The sequence below is a fragment of the Rhineura floridana genome, chromosome 11, assembly GCF_030035675.1.
Source record: "Rhineura floridana isolate rRhiFlo1 chromosome 11, rRhiFlo1.hap2, whole genome shotgun sequence".
Classification (NCBI taxonomy): Eukaryota; Metazoa; Chordata; class Lepidosauria; order Squamata; family Rhineuridae; genus Rhineura; species Rhineura floridana.
In genome coordinates this window covers 47,974,956-47,999,020 of record NC_084490.1, presented here as the reverse complement: position 1 = coordinate 47,999,020, position 24,065 = coordinate 47,974,956, and the positions used below count along the sequence as shown (strand labels likewise).

The 24,065-nt window shown below is 45.1% G+C and overlaps 1 protein-coding gene across 6 annotated transcripts in view; it reads right to left on the bottom strand.

Moving 5' to 3' along the window:
• ASIC2 (acid sensing ion channel subunit 2) overlaps nt 1–24,065 on the bottom strand; it is a 485,065-nt gene that overhangs the window by 138,690 nt on the left and 322,310 nt on the right. The window contains exon 1 of one of the 6 annotated variants that reach the window (XM_061588637.1): nt 21,837–22,918. The exons of the other annotated variants lie outside the window; for them this stretch is intronic. Within the exon in view, the coding sequence (XP_061444621.1) occupies nt 21,837–22,406 (570 nt within the window). The 5' untranslated portion in view covers nt 22,407–22,918. Of the gene's footprint in view, nt 1–21,836; nt 22,919–24,065 lie in introns of those variants that run through there. 6 annotated transcript variants of the gene reach the window in all.

Genomic DNA, 24,065 nt, shown 5'->3' with positions numbered 1-24,065 from the left:
TAAAGTCTGTGTGCTGGAGGAAAAATTGGAAGTGGAAGCAAAACACTGTCCACCACCCACTCCAAAGATCCCCTTGAGCTGGGGGATTAGCCAATTACTCTGGTTACAATCAGCAAATCAACTGAAACGAGAATCTTTGCAGTGGAAGGAGTGAGTGGGGGATTTGAATGCAGGTCTTTCCGGTATACTCATCCATTATACCACCAACTAGTTTTCCTAATGTTGCAGAACTAAATTTTATTTATTTATTACATTTATACCCCACCTTTCTTTTCATGATAGAAACCCAAGGTGGCTTACTTATGGTTCCCAGGCGGTCTCCCATTCAGGCACTGACCAGACCAGACACTGCTTAGCTTCAACAGGGAGCTGACCTTATGTGCCTTCAGACCATAACCTGGGACTATGCTGGCTATCAAGTTCTACAACAGAGATTGGAAACCTGCAGTCCTCCATATGTTACTGGCTTACAGCTCCCATCATCTCTGACCATTAGCCCTGCTGGCTGGGGCTGATGAGAGTAAGTCTAACATCATCTGGGCCACATCATCCCTAATTCGTTTGAAAAACTGGTGCAGGTTGCTCTTCAGAAGCCTTTGTTTCCAGCCCAGAGCCTCATAAGCATCTCCAATTAGCACACAGCGATCAGAGATCAGCCTCAATATAAACATTTGTGTTAAAGGCCAATGGCTGTGAGGCCACAGGGCTCCGGGGCAGTGCTAAAGAGGCATTTAATTCTGGCCATGTCTTACGGCACAAGGTTGAGCTGAGCTCTTGATAAATCGGAGCTGAGACCCAGGCTGCATCCTGCCCCCCCAGCAGTTGTCTCCATCATTCAGTTAATGAAATGAAGTCAACATGGCAGGAACAAGGCAGCAGCTATCATCTCTGCTTCCAGGCTGCCACGTGTTCACCCTTTGCGCTTCTTAGCTGCCCCAGAGTGCAAATCACAGGGGTTTCTTGGCTAGCCTCTAAAACCATCTCCCAATCTTGGATCCACATCCATCTAGGAAGTGTACTCTTTAAAATCCTAAATTTAAAAAGATGTTTTGAAAATGGTGGAGTATTGCTGTAGGGAAAAAGGTATACTTACACAGTTTTCTTCCTCTTTCTTTTTAATGGCTACATATGCGCTCATATGGCAAAGTAAGCAATCCTTCACCTGTATCATCTATTATTTAACTTGATTTAATATTTATATGCTGCACCTCCAGTAACAAAGTTGAAGTCAAAACAACTCACAATAACAACAAAGCATACTGTCTCTGCATAATGTGTACAAAGGCAGATTAACCAATCAGTTTGTCTCTATGACTAGCTGTTCTGCATGCTTCCTGACTGCCATCAAAGGAATAGTTAATGTGATATCCTCCACATGTTATTGGACTACAGCTCTCATAAGCCCTAGCCAGCATGGCCAATGATCAGGGATGATGGGAGTCAGCTACATCTAAAGGGCACCATGTTTCTTACCCCTGATCAAGATTTTCCTTGAAAGCACTGGATGTTATGGAGTTGCCCCTACAGGACACAGGGCTCTCCATGCAACCTGGAAGGACTCACACAGCTGGATGTAGCTAGACATTAGGGAGGAACAAAAAGGGACCATCACCGAGAAGAAGCTTGCTCTGGGGATGAGACAGTGGGCAGACTAGCTCTAACACAAAGTACAAGTACTCTGATAAGAGACAGCAGCAGAACTTGAACAATGCCCCACCTATACCTGATTTGACTCTTAAAAGAGTTAAGAGCTCACTTTGCAACCATCAAGGCTTTTAGGCTATCACAGCTGGGTATGTCACAGCCCTCTCCTGTTACTCCGATGATGATGATGATGATGATGATGATGAGCGCAGCTCAGGACATCTGTGGATTTGCAAAACTGAAAGAGGGTGAAGAGGGAAGAGAAGAAATTATCAGTTCTACCAAAGACTAATCTAACTGCAGGGCACAGTTATTTACTCATGCCCAATGACATATGTAGGTGCATCTGAAGATTTGCAAGCTGCAATCTGGAAATTTTGAATCATTACATTAATTTATGACAAAACAGCTAATGAATTCCCCATTGCTTTCGTACTCCAGCTGCCAAAGCAGAGTTTGGGGGAGGGGATTGTGTTTCCTGGTTTTTGCCTCTCTCCCAAGCTGTAAATCCTGTTTGAGAATTGCAGCTCATTATATCATAATATGCAGCTCTTAATTGAATAGTGTATGAAAAAATCTATGTGCCAGAGAAAGTGTTTGTGCGAGTGTGTTGCCAGGAGATTAATGACTGCTTTAATTTTTAATTTGTACTTTCTCTCTATTATTATTTGAAAACTTTAAAACTCAAGGGCACGAAAGAGGATTTTTTTGGGGTTGAATTTCTATTATTCCGAAAATAAATTATAATTATTAAGTGGTCTGGGGGAGGCAACCAGATTACAGAAAGGGTGGGGGGGAGAGAGAGAGATTGCTAGTTTCTGAAGCCACAGCATGAAATTGTATTCTTTGGAGTGGATGATTAAAACAATGTTTTCTTCCCCCTGAACTGTGACAGATAAATAAATGATTAGACCATGTTATTACTGAATTTTTACATGCAAAAAGGGCTTTTGCTATCTTTAAAAAATAAAGGTGGAAAGAGGAGGCTTAAGCAATGATACTTCAGTGCCTTCATTCAATCCTATTGCAAAGTCCCTTCCTTCAAGTGCAAGCGTCAGGAATCATGCCAATTTTTAAAAAAAGTTTCTGGCCCTCTTGGATAATGCAAAGCAGGGATCTCTGACTAATATAAGAATTATTACTTTGCTGGATCAGGTCAGTCTAATCTGGCATTCTCTCCCAAACATTAACCATACAGGTTCAGATGCTCGCAAGCAGGGCATAACAAGCCAGGTACAGTCCATTGAGTGCCTCTAGCGTTCAGTAACCAGATGTACACTTTCCTTAAACCAGCCTTCCCCAACTTGATGCCCTCCAACGTTGTTTGAGTACAACTCCCATCAGCCTTGACCATTGGTCATGCTGGAGTACAAAAACACTGGCTGATTTCTTTCTTTCTTTCTTTCTTTCTTTCTTTCTTTCTTTCTTTCTTTCTTTCTTTCTTTCTTTTCTGTTGTTATCTGCCCTAAGAAGATTGAGAATGAGATAGAAATCTTATTTATACATTTTTTTAAACCATCTGGAGGGTACCAGGTTGGGGAAAGCTGCCCTAAACAAGAGCAACCCATTTCATAAGGTGTTACAAGAACGAAGAAGAACAGATGAGAATTGCCTGTTCACATTAAACGGAAAACAAATGAGAAACACCAAACAAGCAAAAAGCAGCAATAAACTTCTAGTAAGGAAGGATTTCACAAAAAATCACAGACGTTTTTGACGCAAACACACAACTTAGTATAATATGCAGAACAGTTAGAAATTATTCCTTTCACTGGCTCTAGCACCTTCATGTGTGTTCGTACACACAAGAGGAATTTGCACTGACTTACAAATATTAATTAAGTCTCACTACAACCCTGAGCGGATGCAAGTGGTATTATATACCACTAATCACACCCATTATGCTCCACGGCTGTAAATCATTATTTGCAATCTATTCTGGGACCAAAACAAACCTACATAAATTGCCCATTTGAAAAACAACAATGAACTATTTGCTGGTTTTGTTTTTGTCTCTTCTTCCAGACTGAAGGAACCTAACATGAGAAAAGGGAGAGGGAGGCTTTTTTCTCTTCAAAAAAATGTAATTCTATTTTTAGAAACTCCAGGGCACTACATTATCTTACAGGTGATAAAAGCCTTTCAGGGCCACTTAGCGAACACACACCTACACACCTCTTCCAAACACAGGGAGGTAAAGTCCATAATTTGTCAGCAGGGAAATCGATAGGCCAGATCTCAGCTCAGCCATGAAGCTCACAGATGTCCTTAAGAAAGTCATTATTGTCTCTGTCTATACCCCTTGTTTGAAATATGGGGGAAATGGTATTAGTCTACCTTCAAAGACTGTTGTACTGAAACGAACTTGTCCTTAGCATTTACTATTCCAATGGTACCATTTTGGAGTACTGCTTGTTGATACTGTTCTTTATCACAGCAAGAACAAGCAGATCATGTACCATTGGAGGACCATGAGGCAATTTCTAATGGACCACCAAGTGCCTGCTAGTGGCTGGGATTCTTACAAAAATGCTACACTATGGGGGTCTTGATTTGATCCAGTAAAACATTTCCTAAGTTATTGCAGTGGAGTGCATGCTTTAGATCACAACACAGATTAGTTATGCCTTCATTGTTAAAGGAATCCTATATCCTTTCTTGCTTTATACATTTTACATATACTGGTGGACCAATTCTAGTGTTAAGGTGGGGAGGGGGAGAGAAAAGAAAAAATAGCCTACACAAGATTTAGGCCAGGCCAGATTTAGAGCACCTTCCAAAACACATACATGACCAGGCCTTATTAGAAAACTTCCAGGACATCTTTGCTACAGAATTCTCATATTTATACCAGGCCTGGCCAATCCAGAGGCTTCATAGCATCTGTCAATCACAGGAACTGATGATGCCCACTCCTATGCCTGAAGAGAGCTCTAAGACCTCAGCACTCCCTATTCCAACGGTGGGGAACCTTTGGCCCTCCAAATGTTGCTGAACGACAACTCCCATCATCCCTGGCCGTTGGCCATGCATGCAGAAGATGGGAGCTATAGTTCCACAGCATCTGGAGGCCAAAGGTTCCTCACACATGCCCTAGACTCTGTACCTTACTAAGTTAGTTTCCCTTCCCAGACCATGAAGTTCCGGGTTCAAGGGCTCCCATCCCTAAAACACCCCAACAGCACATGCCAGGCCTAAAGTGGAGCTTTTTGCAGAAGCTTTTGTGGCACTCTCCCATTTTGGGTTGAGGAGGACTGCCATTTTCTTCAACCAGAAGGCAAGCTGCACCAGTGGTCCACCACCCTCAGCTTGGATGTGGAAGAGTCTGCAAGGTTGAAGAAACTATCCTGGGCTCTGATGCACGGCCCAAAGGGCGGAGTGGCAGTATCACCACCTCTTTTGTCTTTACCGGGGGGGGGGGACGGAACACCCCCCCCAATACTTCACCCTGCAGCAATATTAACACAGAAGGTTTCCATCCGATTATTGTCAAACGAGCGCCTTACTTGGGAAGTGGATGAAGATAGCATAAAAACAAAAAACCACTTTAGTAGTTATTGACTCTAGAGCCTCAGAAGCTGCCCCATTAATCACGTCTCTCGCCATTCTTTGCTTCACAAATGGGTAATAAGAAAACAGTGCAAAGCCTCCCTAGCCCCCCAATGCAATTTGCGCCTCTTTTCTTGTGCTGCACCAAGTTCATTTGTGGTTGTAATTTTCTGGCCTCAGGTTGTCACAGACTTACTTTCCTTACACAGGTCCCTTAATCGGGATGATAGAATAAGATTTCCAAGCTGCAGTCTTGCACTGTAAAACTGAATAAGGTTTGCATTTGAACAATAACAAACAAAAATCAATGCATCTAGGAAAAGGACAGCCACAAAAAATAATCAGAGAGAAGATAATCCAAAAGTGATATGAAAGAATTCAGAATGTAACCCTAGTGGAAGCACAGTATAAATCAGAACTTTGCAAACTCTGCTGTAAAAACAGGATAAACGTCTGCCACAAGGTAGCCCAAATTTCACAAGCCAAAAAGTTAAATCCTGCAAACTGTGTATGTGCAAGTTAAGCAAATGTGCATGTTCTCTACGCTTGCATATTTTGTTCTGCTTCTGCTAATTATGGGTAGATTTCTGAGATTTTATCAGCACCACACACTCCCAACCAGATCTTTACAAATTAGAAACTAGAAGCTTGCCTTAAAAAAATGAATGTGACCTCTCAGAAACCAAAATTCTGCTCTTTTTATGTGCTTCTACAAAATGTACTCAAGGCTACGTGGATGCTGCCACTTTTGATCATGGGCAAAAGGTTAGGTGTCTGGAAAAATAATAATATTGGGACAGAAGAGCAGATTATAGGAGCTTCAGAGATCCCCGTGATCATAACCCTAACCCGTTTGTTGAGCCAGGATCACAAACAGAATTTAAGCAGCAGGATTCTGTTATTCCTGCTGGGGAAGAGTTTTTATTTTATTTTTTCCTTCAGAGCCAGATCTCTGACTAATGTTCATAAAGCTGGAAGGAACTAAAAAATAATCTGGTCTCACCCCTGCTTATGACCACCAACTCACTGCAGATCTACCACCACAATCCAAACTATAACACAGGCAGTGTCAGAAATACAGGATGTTGGCAGGGCAGGCTTGTCCAGAACAGGACCAGGAATAAAACTCTTCCAGATCTGCACCAAGAGTAAACCTTGTCTGAATTAACACCAAAGGCGATTTTTATTAGGACAATTAACATGTTCGCGTTTCAAGAGCTGGACTACAGATAGCTAAATGCTAGGCACCATGTAGCTTTTGAGTTTATTCTAAATAGTAAAATCTAGAAGAGTAGCCCTTGAGAAACTGGAACTTCAAACAGAAGAAATGAAAGGTGATTTGGGAGGCAGTGGAGTGTCTAAGAAATCTAAGTAGAATTAAGGAACAGAAAATGATCGGAATTTAGAGAAACAACATGCCAGGATATTATCATCCAGATATTACTTTGCACAGTAGCAGAGGGAGGACCAGTGGAATGGTCCTTGGTTGCTATCCAATCCTTGACCAACATTTCCCAAACTGGAAGACTGGAAGGTCCTCAAAGAGAACCAGAAAAGTCTTCCTCCATCCAAAGGGTAGCTCTTCAGGTCGGCTTTGACGGACTCTGTTCAAGACCCTCAACACATAAGCAGAGAGCAGGTTGTATTACTTGACAGCACCTCCAGAACAAACAACGAGTATGACACGAAAGTGAATCAAGTCACACATTTCACTTCAAGAGAGGGCCACCTGCTCAAATATGAATCTGCCCAGATGTTAAAATAGTCAGAGGATAAGCCCTAGGTGTCCCAGCCTTCCGAGAGGAGGAATAAGGCTTTCTTGATAAGCGGAGTTTAGTTGTGGTGTCTTGTTTTCATGTTCACTCTCTTTTTCTGTTGCTCAGTGGTAGAGCACCTGCTTTGTATGCGGAAGGTCCCAGGTTCACTGATGCCATCTCCGAGCAGGCCCAGCACCAGTGGGCGGCCAAGTCAGGCCCTGCCCCACCTACCTCCCATGTTGCTGTATTAGCACGCTGTGCACATGTGCCTGCCTTCACCCAAGATGGCAGCAGGGGCACCCCTAAGGGGTAACCCACACCGCCATCTTGGGTGATGGGAAGTGTGCACACACAACATGCTAACGTGGCAATGTGAGAGGTGGGTTTGGTGGGCCTATTTAAGCCCACACCCCCTGCATCAGGAGGGGGTGTGGGGGAGCATGAACCAGGCCCGGAAGAATCTGGTGTCCAAGGCCCAGTCATGGCTTGTGCTGGCCCTGGCTCCAGGCAGGGCTGGGAGAGACCCATGCCTGAAACTCTGGAGAGTCTGTCACTGCTGGTCAGTGTAGACAAAACACTGAGCTAGATGGACAGATGGTCTCACTTAGTATACAGTAGCTTCTTAGGTTTCTATGTTTTCCTACCACTGAATCTGATGGTTTTTAAGCACCACGTGAAAATAGTTTTTCCCAAGCTTTTAATAGCTTTAAGCCTGCCATCCTAAATACACTGTCCAGGGAGTAAAACCCACTGAACTCAATAGGATGGACTTCCGAGTAGACATGCATAGCATTGTGCTGTCAGTAAGGGTAAATGCTATTGAACTCAGTAGGAACGTATCTCCGAGAAAACATGCTTACAGGACTGTTGTTTTACTGCTTCTTTTAAATTATGCAATGTATTTAATGCACCGTTGTAAGCTGTCTTGAGAATCCTGCAAGAAAAGAAGGGACAGAAATGTCTTCATATAGTAATAAAAATAAAAACACATTCTTAGAAGACACTTCTGAAGGATTTTCTGGAGTTGCATTTTGAAAGTTTACTTTCATCTTCCAATCTCCCCCCCCTCCACCACCCCCCAATCTTTTCTGAAAACAGGTTTTTAATAACTTTTGGAACCTTCACATTTCTGTGTGAATGAGGAAAAACTCGTCCTCAGCCTCTAAGACACCCCTAAAAGGTTATTGAAAAGCAAGAGCTACTGAGCTGGAAAGAAGTTGTTGATGGAATTCTCCCAGGATCATTCTTGGGAGACTTCTTTTCTACCATCGTTATAGCCCTTGGCTTTTTTCTTTTTCATTTTTTTAAAAAATGAAACAGGCAAGGTTAACACAATTTTGCTGATGACAGGGCTGGGAAACATTGTCAATAAAAGCAGTGGACAGGATTTTATTTATTTATTTTTTAAAAAAAACAGGAAGAACCAAACGACCTTGTGGATGAGGCTAGCGGCAAAGGAATGAAAATCAATAGTACGAGGTTTAAGGTTCTGCACTCTGAGGCTAATAAAAGCAATAACAGCTAAGATGATGAAGGGGTCGGAATGTAAGTCATCAGAAGAACAGCTGAAAAGAAGCAAGCGCATTTTGTTTAAGAAGCAATCACAAGCAGCACTGAGCACATCTCCCCATCTCTCTTTCCTACTGAATGGGCAGACATGGCTAATGCAGCATTAATACGGGGAAAGCAGTCTTTTTAATTTAAATTATAATCTATATTGTGATGAACTAAATGATTCTGTGGTGGTTGACAGTGAAGTCTTTGGCAGTTATTGCCTGAGCTACCCTAATGTTACAGAGGGCCTTGGCAGGCAGAAGAGTGTCTGGCTGCTGTTAAATGAACTGCTCACACCAGATCAGTCAAATGGGCCCAGAAAGGAAGGAGATCCAAGGAAGCAAGAATCCGGAGCTGAGAAAAATAAGCTAAGAGAAACAGGGGGACCTATGGAAAACTGGGAAACGGGGCAGTCCAGAGATATGTGAAAAGGGTATCTTGCAGCAACGTGTATTTGCTTTCTACCTTCCCTCTCTCACCCAATGCAGCTCTACCGTATGTCCATCTGCCACCTCCCCATACAGTATTTGGCTTTGGGGTTCTCCTATTTCTGCTGCTCCTTAGACTTAACCTAAATGCTGCTGGTCATAATTAACAGATCCTTCTATTATTTATTTATTTGGTATATACTTTCACTCTAACCTCTGGCTGTTGTCTTGTTCCTAATTTCCCTTTGCATAATGATACTTCCAGACAGCAATTTGTTGTGCTGTTCATGCACACAAGGTGTTTTTTTGTACCGGCCACAAATCATGGTCATGCCTCCCTTTGGGTGGAAGGGCGGGATATAAATTTAATAAAGAAATAAATGGCAGCTCCTGTGACTACTGGGTGAGCCAGTGTGATGCAGTGGTTACAGTGTTGGACTGTGACCTGGGAGACCAGGGTTCAAATCCCCACTCAGCCATGGAGCTCACTCCATGGCCGTTCGCAGCCTCTCAGCTTAACCTACCTCACAGGGTTGTTGTGAGGGTAAAATGGAGAGGGGAGAATAATGTATACCGCTTTGAGGTCCTTGGCCTCCTTAATTTTGATTAATTATATATATTTATAGCCTGGTTAGGAGGAGCTCTTCTATCAAGACCTTCACACAGTAAATGTGGGGGATTACCTCAGAGACTGCAATTGTATCTAGCTCTTAAAAAAAACACAGAGATCTTGCACAAGACCTTTTTAATACTCCTCCGCAAGCCTGTCAGGTAAATATCACTCTAGTGCAAGACCTCAGTGTTAAAAAAAAAAAAGCCAAATAGAAATAGATATCCCCCCCCCCAAAAAAAGCAGAGGCTTTAATTTTGCCCACTGTGAAACATAACCAAGGCTGGTAACATTTGCTCTTGCACACTTCCTCTGATTTTTTTTGTTAAGGTGTATGCATTCAAGTACAGAAATACCTACATGTATGCCCAGCACGGAAATTGGCATTAGAAAGGAGTGAGTGAGGCGGCGGTGGGGGGCGTAGGAAGCTGCCTCATACTGAGTCAGAACCATTGGTCTATCTAGCTCAGTAATCTCTACACAGACTGGCAGCTGCTCTCCAAGGTCTCAGACAGGATTCTCTCCCAACCCTACCTGGAGATTCCAGGGATTGAACCTGGGACCAAAGCAGATGCTCTGCCACTGAGCAAAGGCCCCTTCCCTCCAGGTATATTCCATCCAGGACCACCCACTGATGTGGATGGCAAGCAGTGAATAGCAGTGAAAATCCACAACAGAAAAATGGAAATGTATGGAAGCTAACGTGCCAAACATGCACAAACAGAAAAATCAGATCTGAAAGACATGCTTGCGATACAAGGCCTCTCTCTGGAAAATAAACGTAGGCTCCTAAGCTTAATTTGCCCGGTGGCACACCATGCCTCTTAGGGAAAAGCCTGAATCTGCATCCATTCTCTTCTCGTGTCATCACAGGCGCGTGTGGACAAGGACATGTGGTAACAATGCACAGTAAGAGCTTGTCAGACACTGCATGGGGGAAAAGATGACTTAAGAAATGTTCCATGACTTGTCACTGGAGACCTCTCTTAACATTTTTATCCCCCCCCCCATTTTGCAAATGCCTGCCTATTTCACAACCTCTTTCAGATATGACTTTCTGGCATCTCAGCTCCTTTGTTTCCACTCTGCTCAGACCTGTATATTTAGCAGCACTTCCTCACCATGAAAAGAGCTGCCCAGTTATTAAGAGAGAAGGGGGACACCTCTATGGCCCTGGACATGTGGCAAAACACTAGGACATGAAACAGAGCCAATGAGGAATGGCTGGTTAAGAAACAAAATGTTACAAATAGTCTAAGAAGAATGTGAGCACCTGTAACACTTCCTGGGTGATTTTTGCAGGACTGCTACATTGGCTCCTATCCCAGTGCAGCTTCTCAAGTTGGTAAAAAATGGGCAAACAAAATGAATGGAAGTGCAAGGTAGGTAGGTAAGCAGGTGTGTGCGTGTCAGAGAGAGAGACAGAGACACAGAAAATTACGGTGTCAATTGAGGACACTACGGCCATAAGATATTGCAGACCTCCATCTCATAAGAACGCAAGAGCCCTGCTGGTCCAGGCCAAAGGCCCATCTAGTCCAGCATCTCCTCCTCATAACCAGATGCCTATGGGACACACACAAGCAGGACAACAACACTCGCCCCACTCGCGGTTGCCAGCAACTGGCACGCAGGAGTATACTGCCTCTAGCAGTGGAGGTGAACATAGCCATTGTGCCTAGTAGCCATGGATAGCCTTCTCCTCCATAAATCTGTCTAATCCTTTTTAAAAGCCATCCAAGGCAGTGGCCATCTCCATGGGCAGAGGAACTTTGCCCCCAGGTGGCCTCCTCATTGTGGCAACAGAGAGAAGTGTGGTAGAGGCTGGAGAAGGGCATGGCAAGGGCAGACCAAGGGACGCTTGGGATCTAGAGCCACCACATTTCCGCAACACACCCCAGCGAGGGACGGAAAATACACCAGCCCCGGAGCTGATGGGTTTGTCTTCCCTCCAGCTGCCCACCACCACCTTTCACCCTGCTGGCTCAAGCCCAGGAGGGCTTTGGAATTGGCAGTTCCTCCCCCCATGGATTCTCCTTCTTCTACCCATCAGAATCACTCTCTTGGGGAACTCCCTCCCTCCCACAAAAGTTGCTTTAGCATAAACGGTTCCATTTTTTGGCACTATGTGGAAAACATGTTCAAGGCTTTTTCACGTGTTGCTATTTTCAGTCACATGTTAACTTGATTTCTACATTTTCTCTTGTTTTGTAAACTGCCCTGGAAACACTGCTGAAGGGAAGGTATATAAATTTTTAAAATAAAATAAATAATAAATGTGTGTGCGCGCGAGAGAGAACACACATCTTGCTATATGGAAAAAAAACCTATTCTCTCCTTTCTTTTTATAAAAGAAGACTTTAAAATACTGAGAGATGTTAGCTATCAGTCTGAGGAAGGAAACACCTACTTCATAAAAAATATTTTGATGCCTGATTATGTATTCTGTGTTTTTGTGTTGGAAGACGCCTTATAAGGGCTTGGCCTTAAAAAGGCATAAAAATATCTTAAATCAAATAAACAAACATTTAAGAAAATGATCTTTAAATGGAAGGAAAATGTTGGAGGGTGGAGGAAAGAAAGGCTTTAGAGTGCTTTTTTCTTTTTAAAAAGAAGCATGTTTGTGCTTAAGTACATACATATTTATTCTTCTGTGTTTTTTAAAAAACTTTTTTTTAACAAAACAGCAACATTAGTACAAGGGGTATTACAGCACCCTAGAGATGCCATGGGCACTAACCAATAGATGCCCACAAGTCATACACAACTTGCTGAGTCAGCCTTCGCTCTTGCTTTTTATGAGAAAGATTTGGCATTCTTCCAGTTCATCTTGAAGACTGCCAAATAGCTGCAGAACCTGTTTCAATAGAACCTGCAGAAAAAACAGGAAGGAAAAGAAAACATCCATGTATATTGTAGGTAGCGATGGGGTTATCCAACCACTCCCACTGCTCCAAAAGCATTACATCTCTTGGCCACTGCATTGTGCTGACCCCATCACAGATGAAGCTCGCCCTGCTGCTGCTGCTTCACAATTCAGAGAGGTAAGGGAGCAGAAGGAAAGGTCTCTTTCTTCTTTACGGGGGTGGGGGAAGGATGACAGCTGCTGCAGTCATCTCAAAGGAAAAGCCACCTCTCAGTCCCACACTCCCCACTGGAATCCCTCACTTGAGAAGAAGAAAAAAAGGGCTATTGGCTTCAAATTTCTCAGGACAGCAATCTGCGAAGTGGCCTTTCCCTACTCTCCAACTTCAATAAGGCCACCTTTGAAGGCAACAGCCAGGTATGACGGACGGCAGGTGTACATTTCAAAGCAAGCAAGCTATATTGGAGCCCTGATCAAATGAAATTCCACAAAGAGAAATGCAAAGCTATTACACGCTGAGTGAAACCAAATGCATAAATGCAAGATGGGGGGAAAACTGGCTAGGCTCCAACACCACCACTAGCTAGGACTGTTTATGCTGCCAGGATTCAGAGACAAACCACCCCTGTCTATGTGAACAAAGAACTCCAGAAGGTTTCAGCCACATGTAAGCCTGACAGCTAACTTGGAATGTTCCTTGGTTATTGGAAATACAGGCATGTTTTCCCCTCTAATTGCATGCAAAAATTAGAAATGCAAGGCTTTGAGCCAATTCATCCTTTTACCTTTTAAAGTCAGGTACAAAAAGCCAGCATGGTATGCTCAGAGACAGAGCAGTGGGCACATCAGGAGTGCTCCCCTACCCCAGCCAGTCTTGCAATGGCGTACAACTCAGGATCAGACTGGAAGCTGATCTTCTTGAAGGACATAGAGCCAAGAAGACCACACATCTCCTGGAGGATTTCAGCCCCAATCATTATAATCATTTATTACCTGTCCTTCACCCAAAGGTCCCAAGGAGGGTTACAACAATTTTAAAATATGACATTAAAAACAATTTAAAAACAACCTAAAATCCCAAATAGAATGGGTCCTAAAAATACATGTCCCAGGTGTCAAAGGCCAGGGTAAAGAGGTGCGTCTTCAGCATTTGCCTAAAACCATACAGCAAAATTGCCAGATGGAGTGGGAGTTCCACAAGGATGGATGGGGGAGAAATTTGATTCAGTTTGCACCTAATGGCGAATCTATGCAAACCAAAACACAGCCACTCTTCAACATTTGCACTTCTCCTCATTTTGCAATGCACTTCTCCAGGCAAGTAATATGTACAAAAAGACATATACTATAGTAAAATGAGCATAAAATGCATATATTAGTGAAAATAACATACAAAAATGCACTATAATAGGGAACACTGCTTTGCAAAAATATGTATATTAGGCAAAACTACAAACAAATGTGTGTATTAGGAGAAATTTGCACTAAAAGGCTGAATTTTCATGAGGACTTTTTAAAAAAATCACAAAGTGACATGGAAATGTGGAGAACTGAGCTTATGATTGGAAAAATGAGAAACTGGGAGAATCCAGAATTGATTTACTCATCACTACCGACAGGTCACAAGATCAGCATGGGAGCAGTATCCAAGGGCCAAAATTAGACATGACATGAGTTTTGTTTTTCACTTCTCTGTTTGTTTTTAATCCGAGGCTGAATTTTAGCAGAGAAACAGCAAGAAGAGAAAGGGATGAGAAGCTTCCTTCCACCATGCGGCTCTTCTGATCACATGATCACAACCTCCCAAGGTTAATTTTCATTTAAGAAAAACAGACTGCTAGAAGAGGGAGACATGAAAACACCACATCAAGTTGTACTTCTACCTTCAGGGCAAAACCAGATGTTGACAGCACAGCCACCTCTTTTAAAAAAGTATATGGCTGCCCCACTGATGTTGCACCTGTTCGGAGGGGAATATTTAATTTTTGCAACAAAATGTGTATTCAAGTGAGAGGAGTTGAACCTTCCATACCTTAACTTGCTGCACTTTTGTGGAAAAACAATCCCTCTGTGCAGCTTAGATCCCTTCCAAATTCAGAGCTAGGTTGAGGGAGAAAAGTGCTTCAAGCAAAGGTGCGTTATTGGGACAAAGCAGGGTTCACTTGAGCGCACCTGTATGCGCATTTTGTTGTAAACATCAGATCTGCCATCATATTTTCGTCATGACTGGAGCAAATGTGGCTGCCCTTACCTTGTCTCTTTAGACCTCAGTTAACAGACCAGCATCCCTGTGATCTGCCATTGATCACAATACTTTGTCTTCACTTCCTAACTCTATATCCTTCGCTTACCTATTCATAGAAAGCTGTCTTCTTCCAAGCCAGACCACTGGGCCATGTAGTTCAACACTGTCTGCACTGATGGTTAGCTGCTCTCCAGGGTTTCATTTCAGGCAAGGGAAAACCCTAGCCTTACCTGCAGATGTCGGGGGGATTGAACCGGAAACCTTCTGTATGCAAAGCAGGTCCTCTACCACCGAGCTCAGGCCTTTCTGCCATTCTTGCTGCCTGTGAATGCATAACTACATTACACCCGCCTTGCCTCTCTGTCAAGTAACAGCTTGGCCTCGACTTGGGAAGGGTGCATTAATGCAACTTTGATGGGACCATGCACAAAGAACTTGGAACGCTCAAAATATTTAACACTTTCTACTGCTCTGTCCCACAATGGTCTGGTTTGCATGTCATGCTAAACCAAACCATGGCTTATTGTGGGCATGCGGGATCTGGCAGAGGAGATCGCAGTCACTTTCCTCCACCCCGGCCATTCTACTGCTATGCCGTGCTAGGCCATGGCTCCGCTCAGCGTATTGTCTGAACCTGTGCTTGTGGTTTAGCTCTCTCCAGACTTACCAAAAGCTGCAACCAAGGTTTTGTTGTATGTATTATGGCTCGTGGCTTTCCAGGAAAGCTAAACCATGCCAGTTCAGACAACATATCAGCTAATCAAAACAAACGGCTTAGCTTACCTCAGTGCAGCAGCAGAACAGCCAGAGAAAAGAAAAGTGACTGCGATCTCCTCTCCAGAAGCGTATACATTCAGCCTAAGCCATGGTTTGGCACAGCACAATGTGCAAACCAGGCCAGTGACTCATGAGGTAGGCAACTAACACTCCCCCTTTTACCACTGGAGAAGCGTGGCTGGCTGACATACTGTAGACGTGCCCAGAGCCACAGCTTAAACAGGGATTTGAAGCCACCTCAGCACTCACGCCACTCATTCAGCCACTGTGGCAGAGGGACAGCTGAGTACTGCCTCTCATCTCGGTCACCGCATTCTAAGAAAGTTGCAAGCCACACAGGCTTTCAGGAGGAACAGCAATGATGAAGAGAAAATCACTGGGAGGAAAGCGGATGGAACAAGGCATGCACCCCACCACTGCCCTCCCACAGATCAACCCACGCAATCCAGACCTGATCGTGCCACAAGCAATCAGCAGGCAGGCTGCAGAACACAGCACCTGCACAGCAAACAGTGCCAGGTGACTCAAGAAAGCTAACAATCATGGCTCTTTTTTCATTAAGAGAGACAGCTCTCGGGTTTCCAAAAGGGGGAAAAAAAACCCCAATGCTGATCATTCTCCATCTCTCTTCTTTTTCTTCTTTTAATGAATGCTGGAAGACATTTTGCAGGAGAAGCAAAGGAGCTGAGCTCCAGACTTGCTGATTGTAGGAAATGTGAAAGCTGAGCATTCCCTCACCCTGGCCTCTTCAGGGTTACTATAACATCATCATAGCCCTGAGGCATAATGGTTACCGCCAAGGTAAGAGTTATAGCTCCCCTGTTGGAAGGGAATAGGGTGGAATTAACAAGCAGGTGCAAAGAAATTGCTTCATTATTCGTTGACCTTGCGAGTGTAGCCTCGCTTGCACCAAATGCTCTCTCCAATAAAACCTGTCGGTATCTAGATTTAGCTACATACGCACACACAAAAATTGCACCCTCGACATGACCTGAGAGTCGAGAGAAGGTAGCACATATGCAATGCATGATCGGACTTATCACCAGGTACCAATCACTTCAGGGCTTACTTTGTGTCAGGGTCTCCCCACCCTGCTGTTTTCATGGCTGGAAGGAACTCATTTACAGAACATGTGAAGGACTACACAACAGAGGCAGCCTCTGAGTATATGCAGTGTGCATATCACAGAAGAACCACAGCCCAACCCCGGCAAGCCTGCAAACAGGAAAGAGGTGCCTCCAGATATCAGACAACAAGATGACTTCTAGTGGCAGGAAGGGCGAGATATAAACCGAATAAATAAAGAAATAATAAAGAAACGACTTCCAGGTAGGTTCAGGTCCCCGTATTTTTCATATTCAAAGCAAACCATACCTCACCTGGGTTCTGCCTTTTTGTCCACAATGCATTTTTTAAAATTCCTTGGAAAGGTTATCTCCACGCCTACACTTTCACCTGAATTCCAGGAAAACTACAAAGGAATCAGCACATTTGCCCTCTTCAGCTATAATAACCAAGAGGGTATGGCTATGTAAAAAAAGCAGGATAGTAGCAACAACATTCCTATCTGACCACAACAAACAGCACGAACAATGGCACCCAAGATTTGTCTCATGTAATGTTCTTTTGGATGTTTTGGGAGTGCTTTTATATTGCAACTTGCTATGAGCCCTCAGGACGGGAAGAGAGAGAAAAAATCTAAAGAAGAAGTCTTGATCCGCTCATTAACTACTCTACTGTATGTTGGAATATGTGGTTCAACTCCAATTTGTGGGTTGAGGCTGCATGGGATTAAAAAGGGTAGCTAGAGAGGAGACCTCCTGATTGCTAGGCTAATACCTATCCTTTGATCTCCTGCTCTCTCTCCCTTCCTGCTAGACTGAAATGCATAGGATGTTGACCACATCTCCTTCTTCCTTCCTTCCTTCTCTTGAGAGGGAGAGCAGACATCTTCTCTTTGTCTCTCCCTCTCCTCCAAGCATGAGGGCGAACACTAGGCTTAGGGTTTACATCTCCAACTTAGCTAGTTAGCTAGATGTAGAACTCTTTCCTATCAAGTATGTACTTCCAGAATAAAGTACTTATTTCTTATTTTAAAGCTTAAACTCTGTCTGACTAATTTGCAGGGAAGGTGTAATCCTTAGCAAAGATTCAAACACACATAAAGGCTCACTCAGTCTCTCTATTCCCAATTTTGCCACTCTCCGACACTCTACATGTGATGAATGGGCAGACACATGAACGCCCTTGAAAGGCACTCCAACTGGGGTGATGCAAAGTGACATGATGGCTCTGTTGCTTTTCTCATTGGTCTGCACTTTCATTTAACTGTTTGTTTTGATGTTTTGTATGCAGCCCTGAGATAACTCGTATGATGACAGATGGCATCTAAACATTTCAACAAATAAACCTGCCCCAAATTGAAATCAAAAAGTTATTTTGCTCATTTCAGGCTGCTAAAGATTTGTTTGAATAAAAGATGCTTCCCATTGCTTACCAAAGTCTCAAACCTCTGGAAGTTGTTCTCTGAAATGTCTCTTCTTGTATTGATTTGATGTGGCTTACAAAATTCAGTAATGAGACAGTCCCTACCCTCAAGCTTACAATCTAAGAAATGACAAAAAAGGAAAAAGTAGGATGATAACAAATCCAGGCACTGGATAATGACCAGAAAGAATAAAAAATAGGTCAAAGAGGAGGAGGAGACAAAAGTTGCTGGTCTGTCACCTGAGCTGATGGAATGCCCTGTTTCCCATGTCTCCCTCTGCTATAAACACGACAGAATGGAAGAAGGCATTCACTACCAGGATGCTGCTCTTTGCAGATGATTGCAAGTTCATGATAGACACAATGAAGGAGGTGGACTGTGATATTTAGAATGCTGAGACCGGAGTAGTCACCCTGATGATGTAGTGTTCTGTGTAACTATAAAGTATACATACTTTTACTGATAGGTGGTCCTCTCAATCAGACCACCTTGTCTACTTTCTTTTTCTGTCTGTGGAGCCAACACAGCAAGCAAAAACAACATTTCCAACTTTTGATTGTTGCAAACCCCAAGCAAGGAAGATGCCATTTCACGCAACTGCAGGAGACAGGAAAGCAAGGACTTGAGATGAGGCTGATGAGAATGGCTCGGTACCAGCTCACTAGGAAATGAAAGAACAGTAGTCTAACTGGCTTGAGGTCAACAGAATAGCTCCCCTTGCCAGGTGTGCTGGGAATAGAAGCAGTCAGTTTCAGAGTTCCCTTGATCCCCACAACGCTGACCAGAGTGTTGGCAGTGAATGGAGAATTTAAACTCACAAAGTGCAAAGCAAAGCACCGTTCACACCCTCTCTCATGTATGGTAGCTCATGATCTTAATACTGTTCATCCGTACTACGCATAACCTGGAGTATCCCTCCCCTGCTCCCATAATCAGCAGACAGTTTCCTGGTTGTGTGTTTTCTGGACCCATTTCCTGGTTGTGTGTTTTCTGGACCCATTTCCAGTTAATTCACACTGACCCACTTGGGGGTATGTACTTCATACATTACATTTTAGGTGTACATCTAAGATTTTTTAGGCATGCACTTAAAAATGTAGAAGTGTGTGAATGCAGCAAACACATGTATCATACAGATACGCTTTCCAGAGAGCAACAATTGACTACAGTTCCCTGTCGAGCATTTACTTGGTTGGCAAACCCAGGTTTGTGGCTGCAGAATGTATGAAATGGCTCCCAAGGGCTGTTTTTATTTTCCCATTTCTCTACTTGCATTTTAAAAAGCCACTTTGCCAAAGCTCTGAGACTCTGATCTCCTCCTAGTCTCTGCCACAAAGTCTCATTATGCTCCTGATCTCATGGGCAAGTCCACTGAACCACTTCCCAAACCTAGTTCACACAGGAAGGAAGTTTTAGCAGGAGATCAAAGGGTCTCCTTTCTATCTACCCTTTTTAACCCCATGCAGACCCAACCCACCAGTTTCAGCTGAATCACATGTTTCCAATATCCGGATGTCAACCTTCAGACAGGGCTTTGTTTCAAGCTCTGAAGCTGCCTCACCTCAACTTAGCCCGCATTTCATATGAACAAACTTTAGGCACTGCTATGGAAGCAGGTTCTTCAGGAGCAGCTGTCTTACCTCTTTCCTGGGAATGGGGGTGATCGGTGGCCTTCCAGATGTTGCTCGATTACATCATCCCTGATCATTGGCCATGCTGGCTGGGAGTGATGGCAGCTGCAGTCCAGCAACACCTGGAAGACCACAGGTTCCCCATCCCTGATCTATACCATTCATCCTATAACACTTACCTGGGAGTAAGCCCCATTGACAACAGTACAGTTACTTCTGAGTAGATATGTATAGGATTGCACTGACAGTGGATAGAAAGATAGAGCTGTGAACTAGCAAGTCTCCAGCTCAAAGCTTGCTTCCATGGTCTTAGGTAAGCCATGTGTCTCAGTACCAACCCATCCACCCACGCCAGCCATCTGCAATATGGAAATAGCAAAACAATCTGATGAGGGAGGTCATTAAGGGTTACTGAAATGATACATGTAAAATACTTTGATTATGTCTCCATTGCTGGATTGCCATTTAGAAACAAACACAAAGACACACCCACCCCTTCACTGAGTGATGCTCAAGATTTACTGAACTACCAGCTTGAACATCCTGCTAGTGTTGGGCATTACAGCTGGCACTGACGTGCCCACCACTGTTTGCCTTAGGAAGAGAAGTACACTAGCTTTACACTCAGCAAATATGGAGGAGTTTTTTTTAAAAAAATGTAGACATTAGCAAGTCACATCAGGCAGGGAGACGCAGCCACTGTTGGCAGCATGCCTGCCAAATGGTTTTTGAAATATGAATCTCTAAGTATACACACATCCCTACAATCCAGAAAGCACGTCATAAAGTGTTATGTTTCCATTGTCGCAAGCCATCTTACTCCTAAAACATCCATGTTTCCCTAACTGGTTGCTGCCATGGCCCAGAAGAGAACACATCTATCCATATGCACATACTGAGCACACAGGCTATATTCTGAAAATGATTTCTGATCTCCCCACTCACTTTGGATAAACAATTTCTTTGCCACCCACTCCACTGTCCTGACAGCAGTCCTAACCCCATTTACCTGGGAGTAAGTCCCACTGAATTCAACAGAACTTACTTCTGAGTAGACATGGCTAGGATTGCTGTCAGATTCTGTCTTCTTCAGGGCTGTTCCTTCCCCATAACAAACCTGCACAGCCACCATCTGGTGCCAACCACTCCTCGTCTAGAGAGGAATGGGGATCAGTCTTGTCTATTCTTTGCACACTTCAAGGAACTGAAAGCCCCTTCCACATCATGCACTTGTGCACCAAAATAAATCAAGAAGGGGATTAGGCTGTTTCTCCAGACCCTCCAAACTTCCAAAGAACTATAACCTCTCCAAGTCACGCTTCTAAGTAAAACCTTACTCCACAATCACCACCCTGCGCAGACATGGGCAGCACCCATAAACTCCCACTGTTCATGAAATGGCACAATACATTCCTCATGGGTTTGTTCTAGAAAAAGTCAGGATTAGGGTGCTCTCCCCACCTCCTCTCCAACCCCAGAAAAGCCCCAGGAACTGGACAACCCCCTCCCTTTCCTAAAACAGAACCACCATCCTTACATTCTTCTCCTAAGGCTACTACTCTTTTGCTTTTCTCTTTACAGGGCAATCCTACTCTTAAGACTAATACTGAGTGACAGGAAACAGGCACTGCTTTTCCTGACATAGAATCAAAGTGAATGGAGAAAGGTTCACCTGTTAAATACTAGTTTGTCATGCAGCTGTTTAACCTGGAACCTTGTCAGATGAATAAATCTGGAACCTGCTCCCTGCCTCACTGAAAGTAGACCCACCAGGCAGTTGCCTAAGTCCCCCCCGCCCGCCCGCCACCTTTAACAGCCTCAGGCCATGCAAAAATTCAATAGGTGCTGCATCTCCCTGCTCCCTCAATCACCACATCTCAGTGCTGGTAGGAGAAAAGTAAGCCTTCACCTGTTGGTTTTCTGATGCTTTCAGCTGTTCGCTACAAAGACTGGGAGGGATGCAAATCTTCTCCCTCCCCCGAAGATAAAAACATACTTTTAACAGTTGCCTACCCCACAGAAATAGGTACTGTTAATCCCCCCAAATGGTTTCCAACTTTTTGTCAGTTTCCAACTGTATGATTAAGGCCCTAAGTGCACCAAATTCAACAGGAATAGTGTCTCCTAGCATCTCTGCAGCAGTGGAGGCAGGGAACTACACCTGTTGAATTTCTGCCTGCCGTGCTGTTTCTAAAGTTTTTACAAGTGTAGAGCAATACACAAGGCAGGGATTCTGCCACCACCCTCCAGGCTGAGCTAATCCGCTCCGCTCGGGCCCCTTACTCACGGCGGAGAAGTTGTGCGGGCCGCACTGCTCGCCTCGGAACTTGCAGGAGAGGAGCATGTCGTCGAGGCGGTGGCCGAGGCGGTCGACAAAGTCCTCGCTGATGCCACCGAAGTGGCGCGGTGGCAGGAAGAGCCGGAAGTCGGCCAGCTTGGCGAACCAGCGCAGGCGCTCGGGCTCGGTGCGTAGGAGCTCGGCCAACAGCGGCCGCGCCGTCCGGTTGGGTAGCAGGAGGCCGAGCCAGTTACCGGCGTAGTAAAGGTCGCCCTTGGAGAGGCGCGGGAAGCGGAGCGGGTTGTTGTTGCACAGAGTGACGGCCGGGAAGGCCAGCTGGCGGCTCCACTCAGTGCGCACCGTCGTATGCGACGGGAAGGCCAGCCAGTGCAGGAGCCGGTTGGACGACCACGCCAGCAGCAAGCCCAGCGAGGCGCCCACGGCCAGGAGCCACAGCGCCCGCCGAGCCGGGGCCGCCCGACGCCAGCGCACCGCCCGCAGTCCCGGCAACCGAGGCTGCTGCGGCCGCTGCCTAGACCGCCCCCTCGAGCCTCGCCGCCGCTGCTGCGCCGCCGCCATGCGCGCTCCCCGCCTCCCGAGCCCTTGCTGGGGGGGCAGCCGCGGAGCAGCAGCAGCGGCAGCATCCAGAGGAGGGGCGGCGGGAGCGCCTGGCCGGGGGGGCGGCCGCTCCACTCAGTTCAGACGGGCGCCGGCATCAGGGAGTCCTCGCGACGGCTCAAGGAAGCCCGGCGCTCCGGCGCCTTCTCTCCCACCAGCCTTGCCGAGCCGGGCGTCGGTCCCCAGCGCAGCTCATCTCCGCAGATCCAGGCGAGGAGGAGGGGAACCGGGGGGGGAGAGAGAAAGGAGGCGGTGCTCAGCTCCGCAGTCGCTGCCCTGGCGACCCCTCCAACGTCCTGCTCCGATCGCCGAGGAGGGGGAGAATACGAAGGTGGACCGGGAGGGGGGGTATCAGCCGCGCCCCCCACCGACGGAGCTACACCTTGTGCTTGCAGCAAATCCACCACCGTACTTGGCCCGCAAAGATCAGCCTCTGTCGGAGAGGCTAGCGAGGACGCGCGACGGCTCCTCCTTCTGGAAGGGGGGGGAGGGAGTGTGTGGAGCGGAGGGAGATGCGGGGTGGGGGAAAGTAAATCTATGAGATTAAATCGGTTTAAACGCACGCCTTTCATTGTAACTGCTTTGTGGATGCTCCCTTGAGGTGAAGTGAGGTTAACATCGACTCTGAAAATGCAAAACATCAATCCTGTAGCCTTTGAACTGGATTGCGCATTTCATCATAATCGCACCCAGCCTCTGTGGATGAAAAGATTTGTAGTGTCTTTTCTAAAAGGTTTTTGAAAGTGGAACCGGGATTCAGGAGGGTTAGCCTTGCAATCGCAACTTCTGCCCTCCACAGGCCTTATCCCAGATGCACAACCTTGAGTTCACAGGTAGCTGAAATGTAAGAAAGTTTTCTCTCATGCTCAGAGGCAGGATTAGTTTACATGTTTCTGATGCTAAAAAGATGTTCCAGGTCTGATTCAAATTAAGGCATTCCCTGTGGAGCACAACATTCTTTTTTTAATTCTTCCAAAGACTGAACATTCTGGATGCCTAAGATTCCCCTGATGAAAGGCCGTCTGTGCTCCAACATGAGCCTAGTCTTCTGAAGATCTCTGCCAGTTTCTTGAATTTTGAACACATTTGTCTTTGCGCCCCTTTATGGTCTTATTTTTGCATGGTGTAGTGGTTAAGGTGTTGGACTACAACCTGGGGGACCAGCATTCGAATGCCCATATAGCCATGAAGCTCACTGGGTGACCTTGGGCCAGTCACTGCCTCTCAGCCTCATGAAAACCCTATTCATAGGGTCACCATAAGTCGGAATCAACTTGAAGGCAGTACATTTACATTTTGAGAGTTTGCCTTTTGCTGGACCAAGATTAGATTAAGCCCTTCATTCTGCAAGTGCTTAAAAATGCACTCTTTATATCCTTGGGGGGGGCCCTGCTAATCGTAGAGGAGCCCCAAAGGAAGGTGGTTTATAGCAGCCTGCATCTGTGCTGGAATTGTTTTTCAAGATGTTTTATGTTTTCAGATGTTTTTAGTGTTTTATCACTTCTTGTTTGCTGCCTTGAGCTCCCTTTGGAAGGGTGGAATATAAACATCATAAATAAATAATACAAATCTATGTTTGACCACAAAACTCACTGGGTGACTTTGGGCCAATCACAGTCT